Raw genomic sequence first — 20,158 nt, forward strand, 5'->3', positions numbered from 1 at the left:
AGCTGAACTGTCCCAGTCAGTGTCTTCTGGCCTGTTTCACTTCACAGGACCAAGTGGGACAGCAGGACCAAACTGAGCCCTTTGCTACCCCTGGCTCACCCCAGTGCTCTTCTGTTAAGCTGTATTATTCAAGGGCAACCATCAGAGCAGGGCTGCAGTCACCTCTGCCCTCACATGGTCATGGGCTGACCCCACAGGGACATCTGAGGAGGGCTACAGCTGCTCTCAGCCATCCCTATTGTAAGTCTACCTCTGTCTGGCTAACTCAACAGCTGATATCTCCTGCCTGGGCCACTCAGCACTGTCAGCTGCCACAGCAAACACTCTTTGGTCATTCCTAAAGCTCTGCAGGGAAAAAGCAGTCAGAGGACTGAGCTCCGTGGTGGAATTCTTGTACTCGCAGCTAGCTCCTGAGAGCTCTGCTGCACCACATGAATCAGGGAAGTGTAGGCTCATGCAGTGCTCTGAAACAGCTCCAAAGAAGTAACAAGCACTAGACCAAGTGATAGCACAAGCAGGTATCAGCAAGAGCTCTGTCCAGAACACAGAACCTGTGAGCTGACCACAGCACAACACCTACAGGAGGGGGGAAAAAAAAACCCCAACCCATATTTCAGTATCAGCCCCAAGTGCAATCCTCACCATCTGCCCTATTTGAGCAATGGGAACACCCATTCCTGAAGTGTTCTCCTCAGCTTTAGGACATTCAAACTCTCAACTCCACCTGCCACTGAAGTATCTTAAGTCCTGAATGCTGAAGGATGAATCCCACTGGACACTACAGAGGAACTGCAGACCTGACACAGTTCAAGCCTACCACAGACCAGCATCACTCTCTCCCAGATAGAAAACACCAGTACTTAGAAAACAGCCTTCAACTGTGCCAGTTTGCAGGCTCATTCCTACTCCTTTCAGCCTTACTTTTATTTAATGCAACAGCCTAAACCAGCAGATCATCTTTCTAGCTAATCATGTGGTAGTAGGGAAAGTTGAGAAGTGCAGCAAATTTACTAACTCCCCTAAGGAGAGAGAAAAAAACACTGCCTGTGGGTGGCTGCCAGGAAAAGAGCAGGTGTATTTATAGGAGCATGCACAGAATGGTTTGCTGAGGACAGACAGAAGCAGCAGGCTAGTGCCCTCCAAGCTGGTACAAAGCTGGACTTCCAACCTGCAATTAAACTCCCCAGAACTCCACTAAGTTTAGCAGTGCCACTACACCATTTGCACACAGAGAAACAGATCAAGACTGCTGCAATCAAAATAATCACTTTTGTTGTCAATAAAAAGTTCAAGAACACAGCACTATTGTCATGAAGGGTGCTGTGTAACCCCAGCAGCAAGCAGGGTGTGCTTTCATCCCTCAGCTGAACAAGCGCTGGGAGAAGGCAGAGCACCAGGACACAGCAGGACAAAGCTGCATTCAGTGAGATCCAGGCAAGGGGCTACTGGAAAAACCTTTTATTGCAGTTACAGCGCCACCATGCTCCTCTCCATCCATCTGGCCCTGCTGAAGCCCACCAGCCGCTCCGAAGAAGCGCCACCAGCATTCATCACCTAGAAAAGAGCAGCGGGGACCATGCCAGCTTAGAGGCCGGGGAGCTCCGCGGGGAGGCCGCAGCCGCCGCCCCGGGCGGCCCCGCACTCACCGGCTCAGCGCAGCCGCCGCCCCGCGCGGCCCCGCACTCACCGGCTCAGCGCAGCCGCCGCGCCTCACGCTCCGACTCCAGCAGAGTGAGAACGTCGCCCTCTCGCACCGGCCCCTTGACGTTGCGGATGATGGAGCGGCTCGTATCGTCCATGAACTCCACGCGCACCTACGGGCCCAGACAGCGTCAGCACGGCCCCGGCTGGGCCCCGCTCCCCAGCCAGGCCCAGTCCGGCCCGGCGGCCCCGCTCCCCAGCCAATCCCGGCTTGGCTCGGCCCGGCGGTCCCGCTCCCCAGCCAGGCCCAGTCCGGCCCGGCCCGGCCACTCACCTGCGTGCACTGCCCCTGGGAACCGGTCCGGCCCAGCACCTTAGTGACCTGCGGGGACAGAGCGGAGGATGGTGTCAGCTCCCGACCCTGTGTCGTGCCGTGCCGTGCCCCCTCCCGCCGCCCCCCAGCCCTACCCTGGCCAGCTTGATAGGCTGCACGCGGCTCGTGTCCATGGCGGCTCCGGGAGGGAAGGGCCGCGGCCTCCCCGCGCCGCCTTATATAGCGCCAGGGCTCGCGAGACCCGGCGTGCCCCGCGCGCTCCCGGCAGCCCCCGCGCCGCCCGCTGCCCTTCACAGCGGCCAAGATGGCGACGGCCACCAGCATCATCCAGCGCCTCCGCAACTTCTTGGCGGGGGTAAGGGTGGTCCCGCTCCCGAGCGCGCCCGGGCCCACTGGGCTCTGCGCTGTTGGCTCTGTAGAGCCGCCGGTGCGGGGCAGCGGCCCGCGGGCCTGCGCAGCGCCCGGCATTGCATGAGCCACTCTCGCCTCGCCTTGTCTTGCAGCGGAACCTCCAGGCCAAGCTGGCACTGCGCTACGAGGAGATCTCCAAGAGGTGCCAGCGGGCCGGGCCGGGCCGGGCTGCGGGTGTCGGCGTCAGCGCCGAGGCTCCCTCCGCCGCAGCTGACGTTCTGGATCCGTTCTCTCTCTAGAACCCAGCCGCCGCCCCACCTCCCGGTGGGTCCCAGCCACAAGTTCGCTGATAACTACTACTGCAGCCGGGACGGACGCCGGGAGTCGTTCCCGCCCATCGTGGTCGCATCGCCGCAGAAGACTCTGGCGGCGGGGGCGCAGGCTGGCAGGTGGGTCTGACCTGGTCGGTCCCGCAGCGCTGCTGCTGCTGCCGTTGCTCGAGCTGAATGGGTTTAAGCCTTGTTTGAGTTACAGCAGAGGTGCAGAACTCCTCCCGTTGGATTTCCAAGGTTGGTAGAAGAACGCTAAGCTGTTTCTTTGTGTCTGCATCTCCTCTTGAATGAGGGACGTGATTGAAACTTGACTGAAGAAACCTCTCTAGCAGTAATAAAATTTGTGCTGCTGATTAAATCCAAGTCTGGTTTTCCATACTGTTTGCTAATCTGTTTTCTCTTTCTTCGTTTCCTCTGCCACAGTTCAGGCTCTGCAGTGACAGCAGCTGATAAAAAACCAGTGACCCCAGGACCACCACTTAAGAAGTGGGAAGTTTCTAAAGACCAGCCTTATTTGTGAGCAGTGAGGGTGAACGAGGCTGGATGTGCTGGTCACAGTTTGTCACAAAGCAGCACTCTGAGGGGGAGGGCTGTGGTGGATTTTGTAGCAGTGGTGCTCTGTGGAGCTCGTCAGCTGCTGACCAATAAATAAATGTATTTAAAGCTGTGGTTATCCCCCCTGCATTGTGTCTGTCCTGTTTAAATTACCCAGAGTACTGCCCTTTAATGTTTTGGGTGTGAGAGTTTCTTGAGGGAATAGGAGCACAGGACAGGTATGTGAGCTCTGAATTTGTAAGCTACAGCTGAGACCCCACTTCAGGGTAGAGCTTTCCAAACACTCCCTAGCCAAAGAAGCCCTGATGCCCTGATTTTGCAGAGACAAGTGGCCTGCAGCATTCTTCCTGCAAGTGTCTTCAGTCAGGCTGCCCTGCCACAGCCACCCACTGCAGTTACAACTCTTCCCCAGTGACAGCAGTGTGCTCTGGCTGTGGCTGCTGTGAGCTGCCCTGGTTACTCCACTGCGCTGCTGGAGGTTCGCCTGCTGCCTGCGCTATCGGAGTGTGAAGTGGTTCCTTTGCGCGGAGCGGCTGGCAGCTAGCAGCGGCGTCACCTGGGTACGAAGCTGCAGAAAGCTGCAGATGCGGCCGAAGGGAGCTGGACGGTGACTGTGGAGGGCCGGCCCGCCAGGGGGCGCCAGAACCGTGGTCCCCTTCCCACGCCGGCAGGGAATGCGCCGGGCGGGGCCTCCTCAAGGGCGCGCGTCTGCGCCCCGCCCCCCCGCGCATCCCATTGGTAGGGGGCAGACCCTCGCGCATGCGCGCCGCCAGAGCGTGGCCGGCTTTATAGGGCAGCGGAGGGGCCCTAGGGCCTGCGTTAGCGGCATGGTGGGGCGGCGGCGGCTGCTCCCGTGCCCGCTGCTGCTCCTGCTCCCGCTGCTGGTCCCGCTCTCGGTCTCACTCCCGTCACCTCCTCCAGCGAACGGTGAGAGCGGGAGGGGGGGCGGAGTCGGGCGCTCGCACGTGTCTCGGTTGTGCCTATTGGCTCCCGCGCACACCCTTCGCTCACATTGGCTGCTGCTCGTGTCCGCCCTCGCGTGCGGGCTCCCCTCGCGAGGGGCGGGGAGGGGGTCGCGGGGGTCTCCTGGGGGGGGATCGGCAGTCCAGCGGCTCCTCACCCTCTGGCCCTCCCCGCAGCCTCCCTGCCCGGTTGCCCCCCGGGTCACTTTCAGTGCAAGCCGGGCACCCCCTGCTTTCTGGATGAGTGGCGCTGCGATGGGCACCCGGACTGCAAGGACGGGGAGGACGAGCGGGACTGCAATGGGTACCCGGACTGCGAGGACGGGGAGGACGAGTGGGGGTGCGGGACGGCGACCCCGGCGGGGCCGAGTCCTGATGATGCCTGGGTGACCCCGCCGGTACTGCCCACCGACAGCGCAGGTACGGGGCCTGGGAGGGCAGCGGCAGACTGAGTCCGATGGTACCCCGGTAAAGGCTTTCACTGCCGCGCCGAGATCGCTGCGCTGCTGGCAGAGTGCTGCAGGCAGAGGAAGGGCTGCAAGGTTGGCCCCACCTTCGGCTTCGTCCTGTGGAGAGGACAATGAAATCCCCTAGGGCTCCCTTGGGAAGCGCTTTTGAAGTACCTTCTTCCAGAACGTGCAATTCTGTAGCTTCCTTACAACAAGGCATCCACCCATCCCAGCTCCTCTTGTTTTTGGGGAGTAGGTGAACTGGAGAGAAGTTGACAGTGGAAGCACTTCTGGGCCATAGGAGCAGGATCAAAGCAGCAGACACTGGTGTCTGTCAAGCTGACCTTCAGCACCTGCATCCCCAGGGCTGCTCTTGCCTGCTGCTCTGAGTTGTTCTGAAGCTTCCCTTGTCACAGACCTGTAGCTGGCTGAGGGGCTTGGAAGGGCTGCTCAGCCCCAGGGGTTCTGTGATGTTAGGGAGTTGAAGCACCAAGTATGGAGGGCAGGGTTACTGCTGCAGGCATGAGCAGCAGTGCTTGGATTTGATCTCTGCAGAAGTTCATTTGGTAGGTGGGGAGGTGTGTTGCAACCACAAGGTTGGACCTTGGGCTTCCAAGAGGAAAGGTTAGGATGCTGCAGCTACAGCTGGACGGTTTCCCAGCTTTCCCTCTTACACATTTGCAGCAGGATGGGGTTTTTTTTCCCTCTGCTGTGAGCTAATCACAGTAGCAGCAGATAAGGCTCTGCTCAAATTGAAAAAGGCCTCAAGGTTGGCACTGTTGAGGTGAGCTGGGCACTCAGCCAGGCTTATGTTGGAGACTGCTTTGAACAATGACCATAAAGTGTGTTGGAACCTGACTGACTTCTTGCTTTTTCTTGCAGAGACTTCAGGTACACCTGTGCTTGAGGGCTCTGTGCCATCAGGGACTCAAGGCTTGTGGATCTTGATTATGGCAGGTATGTGAGACCCAGACTGCTGCACACGGTCCTGGTCCTGGCCTGGGCTGTAAATTGGTTATCCTGATGGAATTAATTCCAGGCTTGTGTCAGTAGCTGCTTTTGCTGGCCTGGGAGGACTGGGGCAGGCCTCACACCACAGCTTAATCATTCCTCTGACTTGGACACACCATGTCCTTGGGAAGGTCATTCCATGCAGTCTGGCACTAACTCATTTCCTCTTTCTGCCCCTTATCCTTGAGGGAAGCTGCTGATCTCTAGTTGTTGGCTAACACTGTTGAGCAGCAGAGTCCAGCCCTGACATCCAGGCCAAGTACTGTGAGTGGTTCTCTGCTTGTGCACTCTCCTCTCTAGTGCTCCTGAGTGTCCTGGTAGCAGTGGGTTCTATTGCTGTGTGGGGTCTGTCCAAAGCAAAAAGCAGACCTGATCTCTTCAGTCCTGAAAAAGCATCCAGGGAACAGCTGATGCCTGATAAGAGCCAGACAGGTTCCTTTCCCTGAAGGTAAGTCTCTTGTGCTCTGTGTGCCTGAGGGAGAAATGCCTTTGCTCTGTGTTCCCAGCCTCTGGAGCTTTTCCCTCTGGGAGCTGCTTTTCTCAGCTATTCATGCTGCTGGCCAGCCACAGGTCTGGGGTTTCAGTCTGTCTTGAAGCAGCAGAGCTCTCCTCTTCCTCATAAATCAGGCTTGAAGGCTCTTGCTTGACTGCAGAGGTAGCTGCCTAGCCCAGTGTGAGAAGATGCTGGCTTGCTCTGGTGGTGATGTGTGCTCTCTGTCCCTCCTGCCCTGCCCAAGGACACTGAGCACTTGTGCTGATCTGCTGCTGGGGGCTGTTTTCCTCAGCTTTGCACAAAGGGAAGGCAAACCAGTGCATTCCCAGAGGCCTGTCCATAACCAGGTGTTTCTCTGCTCTCGTTACAGGGTTCTTTGCCATGAGGTGATGAGATGGGGTTAGTTCTGGTGTCTCTCCTGCTCACCACAGAGGCTGACTGCGTTGACCATAAGCTCTCCACTCTGGGTTGTTGCACTGGAATAGGAAGATGCTCCCTTTGGAAATGGTTGGAACTACTTTGGCTCTGGAAGTAGCACAGAGCCTTCCCTGGTGCTGTGAACTCACCCTTCCCACAGGTTCCTCGTTCCTGTCTCCAGGGGCTGGTGATGCCAGCTCTCACCAGTGTGGCCTTGGACACAGAGGTTTTGTTCTCCATGCCATGACAGGCACTAGGTGCAATGTTTCCTCCCAGCTTCCTGTCAACTGCTTCCTTCCACTTCCAGCCAAGAGGCCTTTTCCATGTGCCCCACTCTTGCCCCTGGGTTTTGGCAGGGAGCAGAGGCTCCCTCATCCATTTCAGCAGGAGCTGAGTGACTCCACAGGGATCAGCTGGCTGTTTGCTCCCTGCTTGTGCTGGGGTTCTGGTGCTGCTCAGTCCCACCTGCAGGAAGCCTGTGCTGGCAGGTCAGCCTCAGGGGCCAACCTTGAAAAGCTTCTGTCTGCTGTGGCTCTGCTGAGCTGCCACCCAGAGCCAGCATGGGGCAAGCAGCTTCCCCTCACACTCCCTTCCAGCAAGGTCTCTGCCCTTTGCAGAACTGCACTTCCTACCCCAGTGCTGAGCTCTGGATCTTTCTCTGACACTGTTCAAGGTATCTTCCTTAAAACTCTTCTGACATGAGTGGTGTCCCTCAGCTGTCTGTACTGGGACCAATGCATTTATCTCCATCAGTGGTGTGTTCAGTGGGGTCAAGTGGGGCAGTTGATTTGCTTGGGCAATGGGGGAACCTTCAGGCTGGAAGAGTGGAGCCATGTGAGCCTCAGGAAGTTCATGTGCAAGGTTCTGTGCCTTGGTTGGGGCAATCCCTGGAGAAGAGAAGGCTCCAGGGAGACCCTATTGTGTCTTCTCAGTAATATCAATATCAATTAAAAATACAAATGAAAGGGGCAAGGAAGAAAGGGGGAGAGAGGCTTTTGACCAGGGCCTGCAGTGACAGGACCAGGCACAACGGTTATAAACTGGAAGGAGATAGATTGGACACAAGGGAGAAATTTTTCACACTGTGAGACCCTAGCCCAGGTTGCCCAGGCACGAGGAAACATTGGAGGTGAGGTGGTTCTATTCTTTTTGCCTTCAGCTTGCACTAGCTCATGTCTTGGATCAGACATGGTCCCCTGGGGCCTCTGTGCAGCTCCCTGAGCAGCTCCATGCTGTGCACTTCTCAGGAGAACTGGCAGTGGGGGAAGGAAATCACTGAGCAGAGCCTCCAGGTCCATGCTGGCCACGTGCTCCCTGCACAAAAGATTAAAGGCTGCTGCCCAGGCTGCTGAGCTCTGTGCCTTAAAGGGGAGACTCTGCCTTGCCAAGCACACCTTGGTCATCAGCCTTGGAGCTGGAGACTTCATCTGCTGGATGGTGTTGGGATGCTGATGAGCCCCACCAGAGAGACTGCTCCATGTGGTGTGGAGCTCTGAGTTCCTCCAGAGCTATCTTTAGTACCAGCCAAGAGGTCACCTGCAGTGCTGCACACAACCTTGCTTCTGTTTCCAGAGGGACAGGTGGAGAGAGCTGCTGGTGAATGACACAGGGGAATAAAGAATCTGACACTGATGGCTCCTGGGGTATTTATTTTCCTTGGGTTTATCCACTTGGGAGGGTGGGGGCTGCATCACCTTTGGATTTTCACATCCTAGGAAAGAGGACTCCTGGTGGGTAGGCTGGCATGGGCAGGTAGGGAAAGCAAGGGCTGCTGTGCCTGCTTGGGGCTGGAGTGACTCCAGCATGCACCATAAAAAATGGAATAGAAGGGAATGACAGAATGAAATAAAGGGAGCAGAGTCTGTGGGGCCAAGTGAAGCAGCTGATGCTGGCACCCAGGGCTGTGGAATAGATGACAGTGGAAAGTTTAGCCAACACCAATCTGAGAACTTTGAGACTGCCTGAATTTGCTCCTTGATGAGAGCAAGTGAAAGGAGCAAGTGTGCAGCAGAGGGGGAAAGTGCTCCAGAGATCCCAGCAGGACAGGGCTGAGCCAGGGCTGACAGAACTGCCTGTGGCAGAGGTCAGCTGTCACCAGCCTGGCCCAGATCATCTCCTTAGCTGGAGCTGTGGAGCTGAGCTGCACTAACAAGGCAGAGCCTCTTGCTCTGTGTGGTGAGAAGCAAGGCTGGGGTCACACTGAGCAGTCTCAGCCTCTTCCCACTGCAGGTCCCTGCAGGTTGTGCTCACTAATCCCTGAGCTGTTCCAGGGCTGAAAGAAACATTTCTTTCTTTTTTTTTTTTTGGGGTGGGTCTTGTGCCAAAACTTTGTGACAGCAATTTCCCTTCTTCTGTCCTGTGCCAGAAGCATTTTTATTGTCCTAATCCCTAGGCTCAGGGACTTCAAGGGTGGTGGAGCCTGAGCTGCTTTCCGGCCTGGAAGCAGCTTTGTGGTCCAGGTCCTTCTGTTTAATTCGATCAATTAATGGAAATCTTTGTGGTGTTTCATATGCTGAGCTCAGGTTGTGGTCCAGATGTTTAATTTTGATTCCCCTTTGAACTTGCAGCTCCAAAGTATTCTTTCCTTCTCTTTCTGTAGTCTAGGGGAATTTTTTTCCTGCATATTTGCATTTCCAGTGCCCCATTCATTCCCTGTTCCTGCCCTGCTGGTGGGAGCACTGCTGCTGAGGGCTGCCGTGGTGAGCAGGTGGCACAGGGCAGTGCTGCAGGAGCAGTTCTCACGTTGGGGATCTGCTCAGGCACTGAGTGGAGGGTCAGAAGGTTCCTTCACCTCTTTCCCTGTCAATGAGTGCTGAGGGCTGAGCTGGGAGGGGACAGCCACTTCCCTGCCCTGGGCTGTGACAGCTGATGGGGCAGGGGCAGCTGCTTAAGGAGTGGCTGCTGCCAAGAGCAGCATCTGCTGCAGGGGTACAAAGCTGGTGGAATCCTGACCGTCTGCACCTTCCTGTGCTGCCAGGGGAGGGCTTCGGGGTCAGATCAAGGCAAGTCCCTGCTCCCTTTCCACTTGCCGTCGTGGATGCCCTCCTTGGGAGCAGAGTAGCGTGAGAGAGGCAAACAGCTAATAGCAGCCCAAGGGAGGAGAGGTGCAGGCTGGAAATAGTTCCTTACATAAAGGGCTGCCGCTCCAATCTCATTATGGTCTTAGGGAGCGGACACTCGGCCGCCTCCGACCCCTCGGATGCAAATCACAATCTGATCAGCAATCGGCTTTGGGAACCTGGCAGGTGCCACATGGCACCGTGGCACAGCCAGTGCCCCGTAGGCAGCGGCTCACCGGAGTTCTTCTGAGCCCGCAGCACTTCTCCGGTCGGTGTGCAGCCAGTGGGAGCACTCCCATGGAGCCGGAGCTGCCCTCCCCCAGCCCATAGCAGCCCGCAGAGGGCCAGGCACCATGCGGCAGCCGCCAGCGAGACGGTCGAGCCTCTCGGCCAGCCTCAAGATCGGGGACCGCCGTGGCTGCTGCCACAGGACCCCGGAGGAGGAGGAAGTCCACATCCCGTTTGCGCAGGACAGCCTGGTGAAGCGATGGAGCTCCCTGCAGAATGTGGCAGATGTGAGCCAGGAGGAAAGCAAAGCTCCCATCCAAAGGAACAAGTTCCTGCTCAACATTAACGTGGGTGGCAAACCGTTCCAGATCGCCTGCAAGGTGGCAGCCCAGTACCCCATCACCAGGCTGGGCAAGCTGGCCCTCTGCACCGACCCCATGAAGAAGCTGCAGCTCTGTGACGACTACTCAGTGCAGAAGAACGAGTACTTCTTTGACAGGGACCCTTCCATCTTCCACTACATCTTCCACTTCTACCGCAGCGGAGTGCTGTGGATCATGGACGAGATGTGCCCCAGCAACTTCGTGGAGGAGGTCGAGTACTGGGGGATCCACCTGAAGCACAGCCAGCGCTGCTGCCGCATCCTCTTCGAGGAGAAGCAGGACGAGCTCAGCGAGTACCTGAAAATAGAGAAGGAGCTGGAGGCAGAGCTGGAGCCTTTGAACTTGGCAGGGAAGTTTGAGGGCAAGTTCCTGGGGCGGTTCCGGGGAGCGGTCTGGAACCTGATTGAGAACCCCTACTCCTCAGTGGCAGCTAAGATCATCGCGGTCATGTCGAGCCTCTTTGTGCTCATCTCCATTGTGGGCATGACGCTGAGCACCGTGGAGGAGATGCAGCACAAGACAGGGAAGGTGTGGATGGAGCAGCTGGAGATGGTATGTGCCATCTTCTTCACCTCTGAGTACATCATGAGGCTCATCTCCTCCACCAGCTTCAAGAACTTCCTGCGAGCGGCCTTCAACGCCGTGGACCTGGTGGCCATCCTGCCCTTCTACGTCCAGATCCTCTTCGAGAGCCTGGACGAGGCTGACACTCTGTACCATGAAGAGCTGCACAAGGTGGAGAATGTCAGCAAGCTGGGCAAGGTCCTCAAGCTGATCAAGCTCATGAGGATCTTCCGCATCCTCAAGCTGGCGCGACACTCCACCGGGCTGCGAGCCTTCGGCTTCACCATGCGCCAGTGCTACCAGCAGGTCTGCTGTCTCTTCCTCTTCATCGCCATGGGGGTCTTCACCTTCTCTGCTCTCATGCACTCGGTGGAACACGACGTGCCGGGCACCAGCTTCACCAGCATCCCCTACGCGTGGTGGTGGGCAGCGGTAAGTGGGTAGGGGCTTGCCCTGCTGCCAGCTGGGAGGCACAACAGGGCCCAGGCTTGCCAGCAGCTCAGCCCTGCATGCTCTGAGAAAGCAGAGATTGGGGCTCAAAAGCCAGTGCTGGGGTGGGATGGTGGGACAGAGGTGGTGGCCTGGGAACGTCCCTGCCTAAGCTGGTGACAGGAGAGTGTAACTCAGTCCAGGCTTTGTTTTGTTGTGGAACCAAGTGTTGGGTGGGTGTGAGACAGCTAACCAGGACACCACTGCAGCCTGGCTGGGCTCGGGAGGGGGTCAGAGCTTGTGATCCAGGGCTGTATGTGAGAAGCAAGGAAACAGAATCACAGAATGGGCTGGGCTGGAAGGGGCCTCCAAAGCTCAGCCAGTCCAACCCCTCTGCAGTCAGCAGGGACATCCTCCACCAGATCAAGTTGCTCAGAGCCCTGTCCAGCCTCACCTTGAATATCTCCAGGAATGGGGCTTCAGACACCTCCCTGGGCAACCTGTTCCAGTGTTCCACCACCCTCATGGTGCAGAACTTGTTCCTCACACCCAATCTCAGTCTGCTCTGCTCTAGTTTCAAACCATTGCTCCTCGTCCTGTCACTGCAGGCCTTTGGAGACTGTGCCCTTCTGGCACTGGAAGGTTGTTACTAGGTCTCCCCAGAGCCTTCTCTTTTCCAACCTCAGCTCTCCCAGCCTGTCCTCATAGCAGAGGTGCTCCAATCTCTGATCATTTTCCTGGCCCTCCTCTGGGCCTGCTCCATCAGGTCCATGTCCTTGCTGTGTTGAGGACTCAAGCTGGATGCAGTGACATGGTCACACCAGGGTCACACCATAGTCACACCATGCCTCAGCCCCTGTCCTGGAGAGAGTACAGCCTGGAGTGTGCTGCAGAGGAGGACAGGAGCCCTGCTGGTGCTGGGAGCCAGCAGCTCTGCTGAGCCCAGTGCCATGGTAAACCTGGGACTGGCTCTGAAAGAAGGAGCAGCAAAAGCATTTAAGAGCCAGGGGGGCACAAGGGCACTTTGCTTTATGGATTAAATGACCCCACAGATCGCTTCTGCTCTTACAATTCCCTTGGCCACCACAAGCTGCCTGCTCCTTATTCACTCCTCCTGGGGGAAGTGCAAAGTCACCAGCTTGGGGCATTCAGCTGTCATAGGCAGACCCTGTCCTTGTCAGCACAGCTCCATGCAAAGCCCAGACCTCTGCCTCAGCTCTCCCTGTCCTCACAGCCCTGCTCCCCTGCCATCCTCCAGGAGCATTCCTGGACAGAGGCTCCATTTGCCTTGGAGGGAGAGACCAGGAAGCTTCATTCATGTGGGAATGGGCACCTTAGGGCCAGGAAGCATCAGAGCTATGCTGTGTGGGGGCAGGAAGCTGCAGCAGCTGGCTGTCTGCTGGGGAAACTGCAGCTTGATGACGTCCAACTGCTGGTGAGGAGATCCATGGAAAGGGCAGGAGGGAGCAAGGAGACTTGCCCCTGGTCTCTGGTCTTGGGCCCTCATCCAGCCCTTGCCTTCGATTCTCCAGCAGGGAAGCTGAGCATGGCCTGCAGACTGCTGGAGCAGCCAGAGCCAAGCTGGCTGCAGCCAAGGGCTGTGCCATTCCCAGGTGCTGGCTCCCACACAGAGGTAGAGGGGGTAGGTCCCAGCACCAGCAGGCAGCCTCTGCTGGGCTTGTCCAGGAGGGATTTTTACCCTTTCCCCTTCTCCCCAGGTCAGCCTCTCCACCGTGGGCTACGGAGACACCGTGCCCGACACGGTGCTGGGCAGGATGGTGGCGTTCGCCTGCATCTCCTTCGGCATCATCCTCAACGGCATGCCCATCTCCATCCTCTACAACAAGTTCTCTGACTACTACGCCAAGCTGAAGGCACACGAGAACGAGATCAGCCAGGGGCAGAAGCTCTGCCGCAGGTTCCGGCTGAAGGAGCGAGTGCGGCTCAAGCTCTCCGAGTGCTGCGGCACCGGCCCCCGCGGCCCCCGCGCCCCCCGCTGACCGCCCCGCCCCGTGCCCAGCCCCGTGCCCAGCCCCGTGCCCAGCCCCGCAGCCTGGCCAGCCTGCAGCAGTGCCTGGCCCCTGGGGAGGTGCCGCAGCCCAGGCAGTGTCAGCGCAGCGTCCAGCCGGGTCTGCTGCTGTGCAGGGGCCCCTGCCAGCCCGGGCTGTCTGGAAGGACGATGTGGCGGCGGTGACCTCCCTCAGTGCCACCTGCTGGGCTCTGCTGGGCGCAGAACTACAGAGCAGGCTGCGTGGCTGAGGCGGGTTGGCTGGGGGCCATGGGCTGGGCATCGGGCACCCTGGGGACACAACTGGTGAGGCGCACAGGACTGGACTCTGACACCTCCCTGTGGATGGTAGGAGTGGACACCCATGAGGAGCTCAGCCCAGAGCTTCCCTTCCCCAGGATGCTGCTGGGGAGTGTGGGCACTCTAGGGGTGCAGAGCTGGTGGCCACAGCACCCCCAGGAATAGGCAGTTAATAAAGGAGGCCACAACCACTCATTGTCCTGAACACTTGGACAGCCTCTCTGTGTAATGCTGCAAACTGCTGCTGCTAATCTGGGGCTGAGGAGGGGACCCCTCCCTGAGGCTCACAAGTGCCTCTCTTGCCCACTGGTGGGAAGCTGGGGCTCTGGTGGGGTGCAGCTGAGCCTGTCTGCATGATGGCTGTGGGGTGAGCTGCCTGCCCCTGGGGGCCTTGTGCTGTGTGTGCTCATCATGAACCAGTTGGCTCTGCCCTGTGCCCACATCCTGCTAGCAGTGCGAGGCAGTGAGGAAGGATTTGCCCTGCAGTGTGGAACCACATCTAGTCAGTGGGCTCCTGGATGGGGATTCACTTCTGCCTTGACTGGGATGGGTAGAGGGAGCTCATCCTGCAGGGCAGGCAGTATTGAGGAAGGGCAAACAACTGCTGGTGCTGCTTTCAGGTGAGTGGCTGGAGGAAACTGGTGCCCACCAGGCCTGAGTGGGATTTGGTCACTTGCAAGTTGGGTGTGTGGATGAACAGCTGCTGGGGGGGTGGGTGGTCATTTATGCCTGAAACCACAATTCAGCTGCCTTTGAAACTGCTGGAATGAGTTGTGGGGGCTGAGTCTTCCGTCTGGGAGAGCCACACTCCCACTGAGTCCTGCACTACAGGGGACAAGGGGGCTGTGGCAGCTGGTGCAAGATGAAGACCCCCTGCCCTGACCCCCGGCACCTATATCCCCTGTCCCAGTACCCAGACTGACACCCACTCCCTGCACACCTCCCCAGCACCAACCTCATCCCCAATGCTGGACAGCTGGGGTTTCCACCCCACTGCTCTTCCACAAGGAACACTCTCCCCAGCCATGGCACAGCCTCCTCTGGCCACCTTCATGCAGAGCTGTCCTTCCCCAGCACCCACCTGCCCAGGCAGCCCCATTTTGGGGCATCTCTACATCCCTCCTCAATCCCAAACCTTATCACTGCGTGTCCCCTGCATGCCCCCATCGCCTGCTTGGTGTCGCCTAGCCTCCCACCCCCACTGTGTGCTGGCTGATGTGTCCTGAGCTCATTCAGCTTCCAAGGAACAGGGCTCAGCATCTGAACCTTGCCCTGACCCCCAAGGGCTGTGCTGTGGCTGCATCTTCATCCTTCTCCTTGCAGCACCCTCCCTGTGCCCACAGGCTGTTTGACCGCCCTTGGCCAGCCCCCTCCCAGGCACTGGCCCCACCAGCAGACCCTCAGAGAACATCACCTTTAATAGTTGCTCTGCAGCCACTTCACATCACCCAGCACAGAACTGTACAGACATTTACAGGACCCCGTGTGGGCAGGGTCTGGCATATATTAGTGCTCTGGCTATGTACATATGGTACAGCCTGGGGGCAGCCCCTGCGTGGACAGGGGGACCTGCACCCCCGCACAGGGCACCCCCAAATGGAGCTGCTGCCCCAGGGCTGCCGAGTCCCATGGGCTCATTCTGCTCGATTTGATCAGAGCTCGGCCCTGAGCCTTGCTGGGCACCAGCAGGGCTGATGGCACCCAGAGCAGAGCTGGGCACCCCCTTGCTGTGCTCGCCCAGGCCTCTTTCAGAGGGCTCTGTGGGACAGAGACTCCCGCAGAGATGCTCCAGAGGGAGCAGGAGCAGGCTCTGCTGCGGCAGCCTCTCTCTCCCCCTGCTCCCCCTGCTGCCCTGCTCAGTGGCAGCCGCAGCTCCCTGCCACCATGTCGTCGTACTGCTTCAGCACCACGTTCTCGTCGTCGTCGAAGTAGAGCAGGTTGATGGAGTAGAGCTTGTCGGGCACGCAGCAGGGGCTGCTGACGCCCTGGCTCAGCTTGAGGGCGTTGATGATGGACTGCACGGTGGCGTGGTTGGTGGGCCGCATGTTCTCGCCCAGCGGGAAGGGGCAGGAGCCCTTGCAGTGGTAGGCGTTGTAGCCGCGGGGGGAGATGATCCACCCCGCCCAGCCGATCTCCTCGAAGTCCACAGACAGCGGATGCTTCTGGCAGGGCTGCAGCCGGTCCAGGGAGCGAGCGCTGCGGGGCGCACCCAGCCTGGGCACGGACAGCTGGGCAGGGGCCACGGGGGCCCGGGGCTGCACGTCTGCCAGAGAGGAGCAAGAGATGAACCGACTGTGGCAGGGGGGTTGGAACTGGATGATCCTCGAGGTCCCTCCCAACCCTGACAATTCTAGGACTCTATAACCACCACCATGTGAGCCTGGCAGTAGGGAGAATGAGGTGCAGACACCCCCAGGCCTGGCCAGCCCTCCCCACAGGGTTTTGTCTGCAGCTGCCAGGTGCAGAGAGTGCTGCAGTCACAGCCTGTCACCGGCACAAGCAGAGCCATCAGGAGATGGCAACCTTATAGCCCCATGGCCATGTTTATCAGGGCAAACAAAATCCAGATTGAGATGTGCAAGCCTGCACCCCCCCCCCCCCAGAGCAAATCAGAAAGGAGATGGCCTCTCCCTTTGGCTTTAGAAGGAGCTTTGGGTTTGAAGGAGCCCATGCCTGGGGAGCACCTCAGCACCCTAAAGATGTGGGGATGGCAGCATGGAGGGAGCTGTGCCAGGGTGTGTGAGACCCACCTGAAAAGTCAGCCATGGGCAGGGATGCTCCTCGGCGCCCATCATCTGTGAACAGGACCAGCATGGGCTTCTTGCTGTCGTGGTGGTCCATGCTGGATGCAAACTGCAGTGGGGGGGGGGTCGAGAGGGCTCCCATCCACGCTTTGGACTGTCACCAGCAAACCCTGGTTGCTGCTTTCATCCTCGGTCCAGTCTCGAACCTGGGGAACCAAAGCAGTGTCAGCACAGCCAGGACAGGCACCGTGCTGGGGTCTCCAGGGCAGCCCCCAGGCCAGCAGAGCCAGTGCCTTGCCAGCAGTGGGGCAGTGTGAGCTGGGATACCCCAAGGCCACACTGCATGTCCCAGCCATGGAAGGGGCTGTGCTGCTCAGGGGGCTGCAGCACAGCAGGAGCCAGCACCAGTATTGTGGAATCATGGAGTCACAGAAGTAAACACTCCTGTTTGGGTTGGAAAAGGCTTCCAAGGTCATTGAGTCCAACCAGCAACCCAGCAGCACCATGGCCACCAAACCACGGCCCCAAGAGCCATGGCTGCATACCTCTTGAACACCTACAGGCATGGGGACTCCACCACCTCCCTGGGAAGCCTCTTCTAATCCCTGACCACTCTGGCACCAAAGACATTTTTCCTCCTCTCCAACCTAATCCTTCCCTGGCACAATTTCAGGCCATTTCCTTTCATATCACCTAATCCTAGGGATCAGAGCCCACCCCCACCTCACTGCAGCCTCCTCTCAGGGAGCTGTAGAGAGCAAGGAGGTCTCCCTCAGCCTCCTCTTCTCCACACTAACCACCCCCAGCTCCTTCAGCTGCTGCTCTCCAGACCTGTTCTACAGACCCTCCCCCAGCTTTGTTTCCCTTCTCTGGAGCAGAGCAGTACAGGTGGTCTGAAGCAGGACAGAGCAATCTCCCAGTGCTCCTGGCAGGGCTCCTACCCGCTCCCAGAGGCTGCATTCCGCCCCCCCCCCCTCCCCCCGCCCCGTTCTGCTGCAGACTGCAGACAGGGAAGCGGAGGCTGAAAGGCTGCTGGGAGTGAGACGGGTTAGCAAAAGCAACGCTCCCAGTCAGAGGAAAAGCAACTCACAGCCTGTGTGATGGCAAAGACTTCCCAGCCCGAGCCCTGCAGTGGGACGAGTCTGGCTGCCAGCAGCTTCTTCCCTCCCGGCGCCTCCGGCTCGCTCTCCAGCACCTGGTAGATGGTGACCTGGGGAAGGCAGCAAAGGGCAGTAACCACCAGCGTGTCCTGCCCAAGGCCTGGGACAGATACTGGGGAACAAAAAAGGTGGAGTTGTCAGCCTGGGTTTGTCACAACCTGTGGGTGCCTTGGCTGATGTCTGTACAAACCAGAACCTACCAGGGTTCTATCACTCTGTGAGCAACTGCAGGATGCCAGTGGCACGTCCAGGCACAAGCTGGCCATAGACCCATCCCCACATGCACATCCTGTCCCCATCCCCAACCAGCTCTGTCCCTGTCCCTCTCCTCACCTGGCAGAAGTGATGCCTTTTGGGCCCCTCAGTGAGCCTTGGCCAGAGGCGGAAGAGATGCAGCTCTGCTGTCAGGATCTTCTCACTCTTGGCCACGCTGGAGAGCATGAAGAGGAACCTCATCTTTTCACCGTGAGCTGGAGGGAAGGATGGGTTGAGGAGTGGAGCCAAACGAGGGGTGGCACCTTCGCTGGCCACGCTTGGGCCTTTCCTGCAGTCCCCTCCCCAGCACTGCAGGGACCCCCTCCTTACTTTTATCCAAGAAGCTGCGGACAGTGTTGCCCTCCAGGATGTCAGGGTTCTTGGTGACACCATCTGCGTTGGCAACAGTGTTGAATAGATCCACCATGTACTGGGGTGGCTGCTTGACGTGTGCCGGAGGCGGGGGAGGGTCTTCCATGCCAAAGACTTCCAGCAGCCTCTTCAGCGCCTCAGCTCTCCGGCTCCCCGCACCAGCCGAGCTCGGGCAGATGGGCTTGGCCAGGGCCAGCAGCAGCAGGATGGTCGCCAGCATGACTCTGCTGTCCCGCACTCAGCTCTGCTCCCTCCTGCCTCCCCGACCCTGCCTTTATGACTGGCTGGAAAGGTGGAGTGGAGTCAAATATGCACAAGAGCAATCAGGAAGGCAAAGAGAGCTAATTGCTCTGCTAACAAGGTGTGAAGCTGGGCTCCCGGCACGCAGTACACAGACGGGAGGAGAGCTCCCGGGGCTGCTGGGGACATGGGGAGTCTGAGGCCACACAGCTCCTCGGCCACACAGCCCCTCAGCCACACAGCCGCTCAGCAAGGCCCTGGCTGGACCACGTCTGCGCTCCGTAGGAGGCTAACTGGTTTTTAATGATGACACTAATGGGGCAAACGGCAGGACCTCTGTGTGGGGATCGCAGCCCCGACGGCCGAGCCGGCTGGACCTGTCCCCTTCCCTTTCCTTTCCCCACGGTGTGATCATTGCCCAGAGCCAGGAGCATCAGTGGGGTTCTGTGTCCCTGCCAGGTGTGCAGGGCAGGGTGCCCAGGGACCCTTCACGAAGCAGGGGCAGACCAGGCTGCAGATCTCCACCACACACCACTGCAACACCTGCAGCAGAGAGCCCAAATTGCCTGGACCACGCTGCCCCCCGGGTCTCCAGCAGAGCACCAGCATCTCCTGGGGCTGTAGCTTCCTTGCACAGGCTGCCAGGTCCTGAGCTGTGACAGCATCTCAGCAGCACACGGAACAAAACCCGAAATAAGCTTGTTGTTTTAAAATATTAGCCAGGTGGCTTCCTGGGGTTTAAAAGGCATGTGCTGCTATTTCCTGAATGCTCAGTGTTCATCTCATGATAACCCTTTGGGCTCTGGATGATGAGAGGGAGCCAGTTCTTTTGCTCTTATTCCCCAGTCACAGACAATCCAGGCTGGTGAAGTGGAAGTGTTGACACTGCACACTTGGGCTCTCTAGCTGGACACAGCACACTTGGGCTCTCTATTTGCCATTTGTTTAGTGCCTTGTGGCTGAACAGAAAGAAAACGAGCCCCACGAGCATGGGATCTGCTCTCTCACCTTCCCCTCTCTCCTGGTCCCCCACTCCCAAAGGCATCAGCCAAAACACTTCCAGGCCAGCACGACAGGAGATGAGCCAAAGGCTGCTTGCCCAGTTGGTGTCTGTGATTTATTGGTGTAAAGAACAAATCCCATGAGGAGATTCTGAGGGACTGGGATTGCCTAGTCTGGAGAAGAGGAGGCTGAGGAGAGACCTCACTGCTCTCTACAGCTCCCTGACAGGAGGTTGCAGTGAGGTGGGGGTGGGGCTGTTCTCCCTAGAATCAGGTGATAGAAGGAGAAGAAATGGCCTGGAATTGTGCCAGGGGAGGGAGAGGAGGAAAAATTTCTTTGCTGCCAGAGCAGTCATGGATTGCCACAGGCTGCCCAAGGAGGTGGTGGAGTCCCCATCCCTGGAGGTGGTCAAGAAACCTGTGGCCATAGCACTTGGGGTTTATGGCCATGGTGGTGTTAGTGAATGGCTGGACTGGATGACCTTAAAGGGCTTTTCCAACCCAAACAATTCTATTCTATGATTCTATTCTAACCTGGTGCCTGGCTGGTGCAAGGATTGTTAATTACCCAGAACAGGTAGGGAGGCAAACCCAGCCTTGAGTTAATTAATAGAGGAAATTGTTTGTATCCCCTGGATCCTTTCCTTCCTCTTCCTGACTCACCAGCAGCAAGTCCAGCAGAGTATCTGGGGCTGCTGCAGAGGGGATGTCTCTGCCCCAGCATCCCTGCCTGCCATGTTTCTTCTCTGAGTCCTTCTCCACATTCTGTAAATAGGAGCAGCTGGGCTCCTGCACCCCCATCCCGTGCCAGACAGCTGCATCCCCCCCACACCACATCCCGGGATGCCCGGGTAGGCTGAGAGGCCATGG

The 20,158-nt window shown here is 58.3% G+C and overlaps 5 protein-coding genes across 7 annotated transcripts; 3 read left to right on the forward strand and 2 right to left on the reverse strand.

Annotated features, from left to right (window-relative positions):
• Positions 1–1,443: 1,443 nt before the first annotated feature.
• On the reverse strand, positions 1,444–2,205 carry RPS28 (ribosomal protein S28). Of its 2 annotated transcripts, none has more exons than XM_068156400.1 (4): positions 2,110–2,205; positions 1,976–2,023; positions 1,647–1,814; positions 1,444–1,554 (listed from the first exon to the last, which is right to left on the reverse strand). In XM_068156400.1, the coding sequence occupies exons 1-3, from the start codon at positions 2,146–2,148 to the stop codon at positions 1,692–1,694; spliced, it is 210 nt and encodes a 69-aa protein (XP_068012501.1). In that variant the 5' UTR covers positions 2,149–2,205; the 3' UTR covers positions 1,444–1,554; positions 1,647–1,691. The 2 variants fall into 2 exon arrangements, with proteins under 2 accessions (XP_068012501.1, XP_068012500.1); XM_068156399.1 differs by having other exon boundaries at positions 1,688–1,814; positions 2,110–2,202.
• A 21-nt stretch (positions 2,206–2,226) lies between these two features.
• On the forward strand, positions 2,227–3,334 carry NDUFA7 (NADH:ubiquinone oxidoreductase subunit A7). Its single transcript, XM_068156396.1, has 4 exons — positions 2,227–2,330; positions 2,479–2,528; positions 2,626–2,775; positions 3,082–3,334. Exons 1-4 carry the CDS (start codon positions 2,280–2,282, stop codon positions 3,176–3,178), a joined length of 348 nt encoding a protein of 115 aa, XP_068012497.1. The 5' UTR covers positions 2,227–2,279; the 3' UTR covers positions 3,179–3,334.
• Positions 3,335–3,999: 665 nt separating this feature from the next.
• Positions 4,000–8,177, forward strand: CD320 (CD320 molecule). 2 transcript variants are annotated; one of them, XM_068156402.1, is made up of 5 exons: positions 4,000–4,140; positions 4,353–4,595; positions 5,507–5,581; positions 5,936–6,083; positions 6,499–8,177. In XM_068156402.1, the coding sequence occupies exons 1-4, from the start codon at positions 4,041–4,043 to the stop codon at positions 6,079–6,081; spliced, it is 564 nt and encodes a 187-aa protein (XP_068012503.1). In that variant the 5' UTR covers positions 4,000–4,040; the 3' UTR covers positions 6,082–6,083; positions 6,499–8,177. The 2 variants fall into 2 exon arrangements, with proteins under 2 accessions (XP_068012503.1, XP_068012504.1); XM_068156403.1 differs by lacking the exon at positions 5,936–6,083.
• Positions 8,178–9,744: 1,567 nt separating this feature from the next.
• On the forward strand, positions 9,745–13,728 carry KCNV2 (potassium voltage-gated channel modifier subfamily V member 2). Its single transcript, XM_068156401.1, has 2 exons — positions 9,745–11,211; positions 12,927–13,728. The coding sequence occupies exons 1-2, from the start codon at positions 9,958–9,960 to the stop codon at positions 13,206–13,208; spliced, it is 1,536 nt and encodes a 511-aa protein (XP_068012502.1). The 5' UTR covers positions 9,745–9,957; the 3' UTR covers positions 13,209–13,728.
• Positions 13,729–15,372: 1,644 nt separating this feature from the next.
• LOC137450045 (bone morphogenetic protein 2-like) lies at positions 15,373–18,267 on the reverse strand. The gene is given in 6 exon segments (XM_068156177.1): positions 15,373–15,779; positions 16,267–16,384; positions 16,386–16,466; positions 17,351–17,470; positions 17,754–17,890; positions 18,006–18,267. Coding segments are annotated over 6 exon segments (1,125 nt in total).
• Positions 18,268–20,158: the final 1,891 nt, after the last annotated feature.

Source organism: Melanerpes formicivorus, unplaced genomic scaffold (assembly GCF_026170545.1).
Source record: "Melanerpes formicivorus ecotype bairdi unplaced genomic scaffold, bMelFor1.0.p_v2 SCAF_34, whole genome shotgun sequence".
Classification (NCBI taxonomy): Eukaryota; Metazoa; Chordata; class Aves; order Piciformes; family Picidae; genus Melanerpes; species Melanerpes formicivorus.

Excerpts from the sequence above, each read along its gene's own strand:
- KCNV2 (XM_068156401.1), top strand. The coding sequence starts at position 9,958 with ATGCGGCAGCCGCCAGCGAGACGGTCGAGCCTCTCGGCCAGCCTCAAG. Across the intron at positions 11,212-12,926 it reads ACGCGTGGTGGTGGGCAGCG|GTCAGCCTCTCCACCGTGGG; the intron begins GTAAGTGGGTAG and ends CCTTCTCCCCAG.
- CD320 (XM_068156402.1), top strand. The coding sequence starts at position 4,041 with ATGGTGGGGCGGCGGCGGCTGCTCCCGTGCCCGCTGCTGCTCCTGCTC. Across the intron at positions 4,141-4,352 it reads GTCACCTCCTCCAGCGAACG|CCTCCCTGCCCGGTTGCCCC; the intron begins GTGAGAGCGGGA and ends CCCTCCCCGCAG. Across the intron at positions 4,596-5,506 it reads ACTGCCCACCGACAGCGCAG|AGACTTCAGGTACACCTGTG; the intron begins GTACGGGGCCTG and ends TTTTTCTTGCAG.
- RPS28 (XM_068156400.1), bottom strand. The coding sequence starts at position 2,148 with ATGGACACGAGCCGCGTGCAGCCTATCAAGCTGGCCAGG. Across the intron at positions 2,024-2,109 it reads AGCCTATCAAGCTGGCCAGG|GTCACTAAGGTGCTGGGCCG; the intron begins GTAGGGCTGGGG and ends CTGTCCCCGCAG. Across the intron at positions 1,815-1,975 it reads CCCAGGGGCAGTGCACGCAG|GTGCGCGTGGAGTTCATGGA; the intron begins GTGAGTGGCCGG and ends CTGGGCCCGTAG.
- NDUFA7 (XM_068156396.1), top strand. The coding sequence starts at position 2,280 with ATGGCGACGGCCACCAGCATCATCCAGCGCCTCCGCAACTTCTTGGCG. Across the intron at positions 2,529-2,625 it reads TACGAGGAGATCTCCAAGAG|AACCCAGCCGCCGCCCCACC; the intron begins GTGCCAGCGGGC and ends TTCTCTCTCTAG. Across the intron at positions 2,776-3,081 it reads GCGGGGGCGCAGGCTGGCAG|TTCAGGCTCTGCAGTGACAG; the intron begins GTGGGTCTGACC and ends CCTCTGCCACAG.